Source organism: Erigeron canadensis, chromosome 7, assembly GCF_010389155.1.
Source record: "Erigeron canadensis isolate Cc75 chromosome 7, C_canadensis_v1, whole genome shotgun sequence".
Taxonomy (NCBI): domain Eukaryota; kingdom Viridiplantae; phylum Streptophyta; class Magnoliopsida; order Asterales; family Asteraceae; genus Erigeron; species Erigeron canadensis.
Window position 1 is genome coordinate 9,415,317 of NC_057767.1, and position 11,268 is coordinate 9,426,584.

The window sequence follows — 11,268 nt, forward strand, 5'->3', positions numbered from 1 at the left end:
GTGACTTTATATAGACATAGACATGCAAGGAAGTAACCGCCACAAGTAATACACGAACGGTTCATATTCAAATTTTCGAAAATTTGAACTTATATAAAGCATAACTAATCCGTTTTCAAAAATTTGAACTTATTATAAAATAACTAATCCGTAGACCTTACAAGGAGCAATATTTAGATGATTTTTGAGCTTTCTTGCATTTTTAAGTATGCCACATAGGCAATAACTAACAAATTTTGAAGTGAGATTTATATAATGTAGGGATGATCGATAAAAACTAGATTAGTTGTTTGAATTATAAAAAAAATAATTTAATAAGATAAATAGAAAAGGTTTCATATATGTGTTCAGTTTAATCAGAAATGATGAGTCATTTTTGACTTAAATAGTGTTATAACCGCTCTTTTTCGTTCTCATGGCCGAGTGCAACTTTTTTTTATAACATTAGAGTGCAACTATTTCCACTCTTGCGAGCATATAAAACTCCTCACCATTATACCACTTCGATGATAACTATGTTAATTATTTTTATAAAGGTATATTCAAATTTAAGTATGTATAAAATTGAGAAAAATGTACGCTTTTAATCCACCAACTTACGGTGTCTTTATACGAGTATATTGTACGATCAAGTAAACTGGCCTACTTTTTAGTGTCCCTCTTTACAAATTTGTTTCGATTTGCTACTGGTTTCTATTTTGCCTTTTAGCACTTGTTGATATTAAATTAAATACATATATATATGTTTTGTCAATTTCAAAAGTATATTGAGTATTAAATAACTATTATTATTATTATTTTTTATCATTGACTGTAACTTATCTCTAGTTATTCTTTTCGAACATATAATTTATTTATAGTAATCTATTCTTTGATTAACGGTTAAATGTGCTAACACCACATTGACAATTTATGTCTCAAGTTACACATGTCAAGTGTTTAATGCTAATATGACAATTTAAGATTTATAAATTAACTTTAACCTTTTTAGGTAAAAGAAAATTAAACGAGACATTAAAACTCAAGCATGATCGATTCTTGTTGAAACAGAATGTATTTTTAGCTAGGTAGAGGCAAAACTAATAACACATCGTTTCCTTAAACTTCATTAAAGACGGGATTTGGTACCAAATATTATATTTATTAAAGTAAAAAATGAGATCTGATTCATCTAAAAAAGATAGTGGTCGGTGGGTTTAATTGTTTTTCAAGACATGCTTTGAACCTTGGTGATAAGCTTTGTATCGCCCACAAGTATCTCATGTAGGTTCCATAAATGAATTAGTGGCGTGTGGACTTGATTATATGTCCGATGTTGTTTTTGACTAAGTATAAAACAAACGCTTGAATGAACATGACACTTACCAAAATTAAACACCTATATAGATTAAATTGTCAAGGAAAACACATAATATACTAACATAAATAATGAGTTTAAATCTTATTTCCATGCTTTATTGATTACAATATTCTTAAGGGCTTTTGTTAAGGTGCATTAACTAGTTGTATATTTACTATAAAATTCAGATATGTGCTTTAAATATAGAAATGTACAATCTTTTTATGCACGTTAGGTGAAACTTTGTTTAACATTTTTCTTATTTTTTTATATTCACCAAGAGATTATTTATTGCAATTGATCTCTATGATCAGGAACAAAGATTGGACTGTCTAATAAGAAGATTGTATCGCAAAAGCAACACATACAACATTATTATACAAATGGAGTTTTTCCCATTTCAGTTCTTCAGGTTTAAATTTTATTGTTTCTTAGCAGGGATTGTTACTGCGATTATAAAAAAAAATATGCTTTTTCAAAATAGATCATTTTTTCATACAAATATTTTTTTTAGATTTCATTAGTAATCCTTTATTTCTTGTTTTCTTTTTTTTGGTCATGCTTGAATTTTATTTTTTATGTTTGTCTTTCTAGCTAACGATGTGATATACATGTTAAATTATACTAAGGCATATACCCTTTCTTTGTTCACCTTATCCTCAACGAAACACAACTAATTAACTTTCCTAGATATTAACAACTTATTTTTTTACAAAAGCCCATGCTTAGTATAAAGCAACAACTACTAACAATATTTAATCACGGTTTATGAGATATATGGTTAGTTACTTAGTTTTATTTTATACATAACTTGAACGTTTTACTATTCTATTTTTAAATTACATGAATGTGTATGATGAAACTCATGACTTAAGAAAAACCGCCAACAACCCAATTTTGAAAGTGAAACTCGAAAGTGGCTCAGGTTTATGATGATTCTAAGCAAGACGTTTTTTTGAGCTTTTATATAAAGTCTATAACAAAAATCCTACCTTTTTATTCAGGAGTGAGACCTATAAAAGTAAACTAAATAGTCCAGAACTGATGGAGTTAAACATTATTTAATTATTTTTTTGTATGTTTAAAACATCTCGTTTTAACCTTTTTCAAATAACTGATGTTGTATTTGAGGAATTGTTTTATTTTATTTGAACCGATAAAATTAACCATCATGTATATTTTTGAGGCCTTGGCTATTTGGGGCTCTAGGTTATTGCATAGCTCACTTGTATAGTTGAGCGTCAAGATCTTATCAATATGTTATCAATCTCATTAGTATTAATTTTTATTATCTATATCTATACTACTATACTATTTAATACTATCTTATAAAGCATTTTGCTTTTTTTTTTTAAGAAAAGATGATTTGAACTACTTAAAATACCTCTATTCTTTATTCAATAATTTAAACATTTGTACCCAATATACTATAATAACCTTAAATCTCAACCACTCATTTTTTTTCTCTCATCTATAAATCATTTTATTGATCTAATTCATTTAAAAATTTTTATCTCAAAAACCGTATATCAATATAAAAATTGTATGAGTGTTCTTAAAATTTCATGCTTTTTCATTAGAGATGTCATTCGATATACTTTCGACGAATTTTTAAATCCGAGGGCGGAACCCGTACGGCTAAGGCATTTGAATATCATACTCTATGACTTGACCTATCACCCCAACCATCTCACCGCCGTAACGCGCGGGCACTATCTCTCGTCTAATAAAGCAAACCGCCTTTTTTTTTCTTAAACTTTCTACCTTTGAAAAACCAAAAATACCCTTATCTTTTATTAACTAATTAAACATCTCCATCTAATATAATACCTAATACTCTTAATGAAACAATTTACAGTATAAATCACCAAACACCTAAAATAACTACAATACCACATTTAACATCAACTATTTTTACATTCATCACAATCGTCTCCCCATCACCGTCACCACCACCACCTCCACCTCCACCATCACTACCCCAACGTCGCTACATTGTGCGGGCATAAGTCTAGTATTAACAAATGTTAATTGTTATTATTTAGCCTATCATGAGTTTTTAATTAACATTCAATACTTACATTTGAACCATAATCTACAAAAAGAAAACCAAAAAGAAACAAAGCTTTCCACTTTCTACTAAACCAAAAAGCAAAGGACTATATACGTAATTAACTTGAGTAAATATAGGTTAGGAACTATAAAACCGACCTATATAAATTTGTTTTTTCTCCTGACCCAAAATTTTCCAATTTCCCATTTTCGGATAAGGAAGAAACTTCCAACTTCCCCGTCACCATCATTCTACGTGTGTATATACACATAATATATACATATACCTATATATATACATTGTAAAAAAATAAAGATATTTTATATTCTACCATCTGGGTCTTCAACATATTCAATTAATCTTTCAAGTGCCTCCTTTTTCTTGAATTTTCACCATTAAAGTTTCAACCTTTTTAGGGTTTTCAATAAGGGGATCTTTAGCAATTCATTGGGTTGTTTTAGTGCTAATTTTGAAACCCATTTGTGGGTTTTATTTGATTTGATTATCTAGCAAGTGGGTAAGTTTTTTTATATTGATAATTTGTCTGTTTGTTCTTATTTTAGGGATTTCAGACTGTTGAGCCTTATTTTATGGCTTTCAATGTTATATATTTATTACACATATATACACCTTAAACACACACTAAGATTAGTTAATTTGTATAGATAATAAAAGGGGATGCTTGATTTCTGGTGGGTATTATTTATTTATAAGTTTTGTTAGTGTTTTTATTGTGTTTTATTTTATTTTTATTATTTGATTGTTTTTGTGTGTGAAATTAACTGTGTTGTTGAGTGTGCTTTCATTCTTTAAATGTGTGTTTAGTGATTGAAAATAAGAATATGAGCTTTGGGGGTGTTTGGGATTGCTTATTTAAAAGCAATTTTCTACTGGAAAATTTAAGCCACCTGCTTATTTGAAAGTGATTATTCCTTATAAAATAAGTAGATAAGCTGTTTCGGATAGTGTTTGTTATTGCCTTATCTGTTTATAAAACAAGCAATAAGAAGCTAAGCAGAAAAATAAGCAATCTAAAACACCCTTGTCATTTAGTGAATTTGGTATTTCAAGATTTTAGAACTCCAGTCTATAGCAAATCGGAATTATAGATTTCGTAAGGTGGTAGCTTCTGATTTTATTAGGTTTTCAGTTTACTAGTTTTATTCTCTAGTTATCTTTTCGTTATTAAAGGGTTCCGGTTTCAAACGAAGGGGTGTTTCACATTTGTATGTGTAGTTGAAGTGCTGTTGCAACCTCAAATCTTAATAATTGGTTATAGTGTCTTTGCTTAATTCAGTGAATTAAGCTCCAATGTTTGTTTTTAAAAACAGGGTTGACCGTTTGAGCTTTTTTCCATGAGAATTAAGCTCCGCAGAACATGGAAAATTCAAATGGAACAACGAAGAACAACCTCCAGATTATCAAGTATCCAACTTACCAACCGTACGCGTATACAAAACCATTATTAGCTTGGTTTGATATACGTGTGTTCTATGTTCGGATTAGCAATTTTATGGTGGAAGGCTACATTCCGGAATATCTCACTCTAAGTCATATACCATTAGACCCCGATACCATTCTTGAAGTCAACAGTAAAAGATGCAGCCTTGACTCCGCAGGAAGCTCATGTCGCCTCAAAAGAAACCGAGTTGATAAAAAGTTTGAAGAAGCTACATTTGTTAGCACAGATAGTATAAGAATATCGGGGAGTGTCAAATTTGAGGTTTTTGATGGTGAAGATCTTATTCTTTCTGGAGTTTTGGAGATGTCTAAGAATAGCAATGGTTACGTTGGTAAACCAAAGAACAGCGATGTTGAGAGATGGACTATGACATGTGAATCTATGATTGGTGCCAACACGCGTATTATCAAGGGGAAACAAATCATGGGTTCTGAGTCAATGTTACCTATGATTGAAGTTTATGTTGCGGGATCCTTTCTGGGTGAACCTGTTATCTTGACCAAGACTTTGCAGATTAGTCTCAGAAAAAAGCAAAACCGAAAAGGGACATTGGATCCCATACCTGAGGGTGAGACAGCTGCATCTCAGAGAAACATTGGATATGGACCTAATCTTGATCTTCAGGTATGTTTCGAAATTCAAGATTAACCAATATGGTTTTAGAAGGCGATTACAGTGTACATATTTGTGCTTAAGACCCTATTTTCTTGTTTGATAATCAGTTGCTTCTCTTTTGGTGGCAAAACCTGCATATTTGGTAATGAGTCAATACGGGTAATTATAGTGGTTGAAAGCTTCAGATTGGTTTAACCTGAAATTCAAATTATTCGATATGTGTTGATCTTTTCCGTGTTCTTAAAAGAATATATAGACTGAAATCCATCGTGGAAAAGCAGATTTGTTTGTTTATTTATTAATTTATTATTATTATTATTATTTTGTATAAACTGTGATTGCACATAATAGATATTATTTTTTGTAGTAATAAAATTAATTTTTATATCTATGCATCAAAGTGTACCCTTTCTGTCCCTTTTACATGTTTGCCCATTTTAGCGTATTAACACTTTTAGCTTCCATGAGCCATAAACCAAATTAGCATGCTCTCATCTAAATGGGTAGAAGTTACTGCCTCTAAACTTGACTTGTGGTTTCATACTCTAGAACCTCAAATTGATGGAGAACATGTTAAATAAAAAACTATCTGTTACTTGGTGCCATTTGTATGTGAGATATTCATGGTGATGAAATTATCCATTCAATAGAATTTATGATCTTCAAACTTTTATATAAGATGCTGGAAGCTCCGGGCATGTTTTTTTATAAAGATTATATGCTATTAACTTGATGCATGAGCTCTTGGCTTAGTTAATCTCTCTTTTTCTACTCTCTCTACACATCTGTTTTGTATTTGTTAAAGAGATCCTTGTGTACAAAGTACAAACCTCTGTAGGTCTGCCTGTTTATTTACATCCTTTTAACAAGCCCCCCTGTGTATATAGTATTTGATTTTTTCCCCAGTATGAGATGCTTAAGGGTGTAGCTTTCATTTTACATAGTTAAGACTTATTTGTCTATCCTTTTACATAGCTTTGGAGATCCATCTAGTGGGCATTATGTAGTGTATACCCAAGACTTCCTGCAAGCACCATCTGTTATAGAATATAGATGATGTATCTTTTACTGGTCAGACATTTTAACATCTCTTGTGACATGCAGGAACCAGATTACGAACCTTACAAGAACGAAAATGACTATGACTTCCACAATGGCCTTGCTCATTATAGCCAAAATGAGTACATGGAAGGGGAAGATGGAGAACTCACATGGTTCAATGCTGGTGTGAGGGTTGGTGTTGGTTTAGGTCTTGGAATTTGCCTTGGGGTTGGAATTGGAGTTGGTCTTCTAGTTCGTACTTATCAATCTACAACCCGTAACTTCAGAAGACGGCTTTAGAAACTTTTCATATGAAGCTCCTTTTTGTTTTTTCTTGCTTGATGATATGTTATAGAGTGTGTTGATAGTCGATTGGAATGGTAAAACCACAGACATGAAACTTCTGAGTAATGATTTTGTTTATTGAACTTGTAATCGTTTGACGTAAATAGATTTTGTTGATCCATAAAACGTCATAGAACGTCATAGGAGTGAACGGTTTTGTGTAATTGTCGAACCTTAAATTTTTTTAGTACTCGGATATTAATGATATAGTTGTATCAAATTGGATCAAATTCAGGCACATGAATCCCCCTCGATAACCAAAACTGGATGTTATAAGGTGGTGAGTTTGACCTGTTTGTTGACAATTCAGAAAAGCCATTTACTTTGAACAATTTGACAAGGGTAATTTCAAATCTCAGAAGGATCAACACACAAAGTTACAAGAAAGTATGGTTTAAATCCATTTGGGCTTATAATCATTTATATTATTTTAAATGTTTTTGCATTATATACTTGAAAATTAGAATGAAGATGCCATAAGTGTCAACTTTAACCAAACCAGAAATAAAAATAAAAGTGTCATCGTACCAGACCTGGACCTATTTGACCCTTATGAGAAAGGGTATGTTTTGACTGGCAACCTCTAGTTATAATCCTACCCAGTTTGATCAGGATGGAAGTTGTATGCGGAAACATGCAAACGGAGGACCAAAGTTCCGCAATGAAGTTTATCGTTATCAAATGTTATCAAAATACAAAAGACAGACACTCAAGGATCAGAAGCAAAATTAGCAGGGAGGACATCACCAATTGGGGTCAAGCCATCATTGATGTAATAGTCAACTAACCATCTAGCTGTGGGTCAACCAGACCACTTAATTAGCTATAATATTTCACTTTCAGTTGGTTTGCGGGCTCATAAACTATCTGGCTCTGGAGCCACTACTGCACTAGCAGCATAGCCGGTGGTTGCAGAAGAATTTTTGTCATCAAACCCCCAGAATTTAGCAGCTTTCACGTCATCTTGAGCCATTAATCTTGAAAAATCTTCATGGTCATACTTCATGGTTGCTTTTCCACCAAACTCAGTTGGGAGGTTATCCACATCAAAATATGATTGCATTAGCTCTACGCTCTCTTTGTTCTTTGGGTACACAAATTTCACCTTCTGGGTTGTTTTTGGGTCCATAAAATATTTAACTACCTGTATATGGATAGAATTAGTGGCGATTTGTAGTGATACATTATAAATATAATCTTTAAACACAAATAGTAAATTTGGAAAAAAATGTGCCATTTCCTACGCAGACCTTCCAAAATGTTTCAAAGATCCGTGGTGGAGCATACAAAAATGCCACAGCTAGCCTTTGAGGATAATGGTCTTGCAGTATATTGATAGTGTCCCTAGCAGTTCTAATTGGTACGTTGGTACTAAATGACCATCCGGTGAAGTCTATCAACCATGCCATCTCCTCCTGACCTTCTGGAAGATTAAGCATAGCATTTTCCATCAGGTACACAAGATGTTTGATCTGGTTGTCCATTGATGTTGTATTCTGCAAAAAACATATCTGCATAAGTTCTGTGTAATAAATTGGGTGGTTCGAGCGCTGGGTAAACTTCAGGATAAAATCATTTAAAAGGTCTTGTGCGGTCAAAGTGAACTTTTGGTGACTTTTAACCGATTTTCTTAAAGCCATCATTTTATTTTACCAGTTTGGGATAGTAAACAACTAAAATCACATTCATAAGAAAATGGTTAAAACTGTCATCTCGTATAGCTACGACTAAAAGAAAAACAAAAATATACCTCCAAAAGTCAAAAGGAAAGTTAAAAATTTTTCAATACCTGCAATCCTGGTTTCAATACCAGGACAGTCCTTCCAACTCGGTCTCGGAAATTTGCTCTGAATAGTTTCCCGGTTTCACCTTCAACTGCAACTTCAGTCTGCGGGAAGAAATAGAGAAGAAATTCAAGTAGTTGGAATATGCTATGAATCAGTAACATGAATGAAACATTGATCACTAACCCAACGGATTTCTTCAGGTTTATATGTTGATCTCCAAGCAAGAGTTTCTTCCAACATCTTTTTTGCTTTGTCCACGTTCCAGTTCCGGGCTTCCAAGTATCTTTTCAGGCATGCATCAGTGCAGTACAATGAGCAACGTCCAGAAAGGGGTCCAAGAGCAGCTTTAAGCTCATTGACCTATGTCGACCACAAGATACCACAGCAGCCATCATGAGATTGTCAGCACTCGGAAAAATTATATACAAATTTGTCAAATTTGAACATATTTAGGGGTCCAAAAGAAATCCGTCTTACACTCTTACTGATTCATGTAACAAGTTCTTAATTACTTATTTGATTCAATTATCAACAAAGCATTTCATATATCACGTAGAACTGTCAGAAATGATGCAATAACTTGCCGATACTGAATCCCAGTTTCAAATCCTACAACGTGAAGTTACCTTTGATTCGGTTTGCAGCTCAGAAGGTTCCTGCTCTTGCTGTTGCTGAGAAGACCCACGACGCCGAAAAAAGGACATGGTCTCAAGTAGCGCAACTAAACATACACAACTGAATTATGTATCATAAACATGAAAGCAAAAATCACAAGATTACAAAATATATGGAAGCTTTATCAAATCAGTAAAAAAAAAAAAATCGGATGAATTAGTGTTCAAAAGTTTGTTCACAAAAATTTGATAGTAAAGGAAATGTTTATACACAAAGCTACTTTACACAAGCGAAAGTCCACCTCACAATATGCAAAAGTGAATATGATGTTTAAAAAAGATACTAAAACTAGATAAGCAAACTTTATGACAAATACATCTATAAACAAATATATCCACTTTATAGAACCAAACTTTGTCTATTATCAAATGCATGTATAGTCGATTCGTCTTATAGACATTGATTCATGAAAGCATCCCAAGACTGCCAAACAAGTGATTAGTGACATTTGGTGCTTCAAACGTTCTTATAACTAAAAACATGCAGCAAAAAAAATATCCACAATAATTAACAGTTAAACTACAAGTTGAGGGAAGCTCACAAACAAAAAGGTCAACCATTTAACAAAATGTAACAAAAAACAGGATGTCGACAATAACATGACACCAGTATGCTTGCTAGCCCCTACATATTGTCCTTTTTGGAGTTTTGCGTTATAATATCGGTCCTTAAGCTTTTTGCGTTTTTATCTAAAAGGCGTATATTTTTACACTAGACAACTATTCACACATCTATTCGTTGTTGGGCCATCACGAATACCACTAGGCCGAAGACCTTTTTAGGCATTCTATTAGTTTCCAATGCACGATGAAGTCCACAAACACACAAACTCATCCTTGCCTAAATTTTTTAGTAACACGAGTCCAAAACTAATAATTTCAAATTAAAAACCGAGTCCATGTGTTATTCACAAGAATCACAACATACCTACCTGGCTCTAACTCAAACCGAAATCAATCTCGAAAACATGCATTCGCATAAAACTTGCTAACACTAATAATATTACATTTCCTACTTAAATCAACTTTATTCACAAATGCCCTAATTATTCTCAATATATATATATATATATACAATATATATATAAAATTCCACCAATCAGTACATATATATTAGCCTACATGCATTAACCTAAAAAGCAACAATTACAATAATATCTTATAAAAGTAAATAAAAAAACAAAAAAAAAACATTTTATCTTAAAAAAAGCATAACAACAAAATATAAACAGATCTTAATCATCGTACATAACGTTAAAACACAAAATATACACAGTAATTATATATACATTTATAGCAGCAAGGTTCAAAATGTATAAATAAATAAATTAGTTGTTAAATTACTGGTTATACAAACGCACCTTAATTAGAAATATCTGGAGAGAAATGACGATTATACGGAGTAATAAAAGATGAATAATCACAGTGTTATGCTTTTGTAGAGATGATTTGAGCTTAACAAAAAAATTATTTATTAATATTTGTGGAAAGTGTGACTTTTTTTTTTTTTTAAATATAAGTTTTTTTTTTGTCTTTTTAATGGCAATTTATTGATTTAGTTGTGTGGGAGAAAGCGACAGTGTATGCTTGAATGTGATTTGTGTCAGTGTCTTTTGGGTCATGGTATATATTTGTTTATACTTCTTATAACTATAGAGTTGTATTTATTAAAAAAAGGTTTTGTTATAAATAGCCCTTAGGGTTGTCAGTAAAAACTAATTTGGTGTATTAAAATTTGTACCTTGTTGTTAGAAAAATCAAGGGATGGTTTTTAATATATAATGTACAAGTTTTTAAGCATATAATATGTTGTTAGTGACAGCCCTAAGGGCTGTTATTATCATTTTCCATTAAAAAAAAGGTTTTTTTCAAAAACCAGGATATAAATCTGGACCGTTGGATCAGATCTAATCTAAGGCCAGATCATTTAACAAAAAAAACACGGAGGGGCA

At 32.1% G+C, this 11,268-nt stretch overlaps 2 protein-coding genes across 2 annotated transcripts; one reads left to right on the top strand and one right to left on the bottom strand.

Moving 5' to 3' along the window:
• Positions 1-3,706: 3,706 nt before the first annotated feature.
• On the top strand, positions 3,707-6,959 carry LOC122606877 (uncharacterized protein At1g01500). The gene is made up of 3 exons (XM_043779759.1): positions 3,707-3,909; positions 4,724-5,478; positions 6,574-6,959. Exons 2-3 carry the CDS (start codon positions 4,771-4,773, stop codon positions 6,808-6,810), a joined length of 945 nt encoding a protein of 314 aa, XP_043635694.1. The 5' UTR covers positions 3,707-3,909; positions 4,724-4,770; the 3' UTR covers positions 6,811-6,959.
• Positions 6,960-7,334: 375 nt separating this feature from the next.
• Positions 7,335-10,757, bottom strand: LOC122608080 (phosphatidylinositol transfer protein 3). Its single transcript, XM_043781167.1, has 6 exons — positions 10,678-10,757; positions 9,269-9,363; positions 8,826-9,002; positions 8,645-8,743; positions 8,106-8,351; positions 7,335-7,999 (listed from the first exon to the last, which is right to left on the bottom strand). Exons 2-6 carry the CDS (start codon positions 9,344-9,346, stop codon positions 7,712-7,714), a joined length of 888 nt encoding a protein of 295 aa, XP_043637102.1. The 5' UTR covers positions 9,347-9,363; positions 10,678-10,757; the 3' UTR covers positions 7,335-7,711.
• Positions 10,758-11,268: the final 511 nt, after the last annotated feature.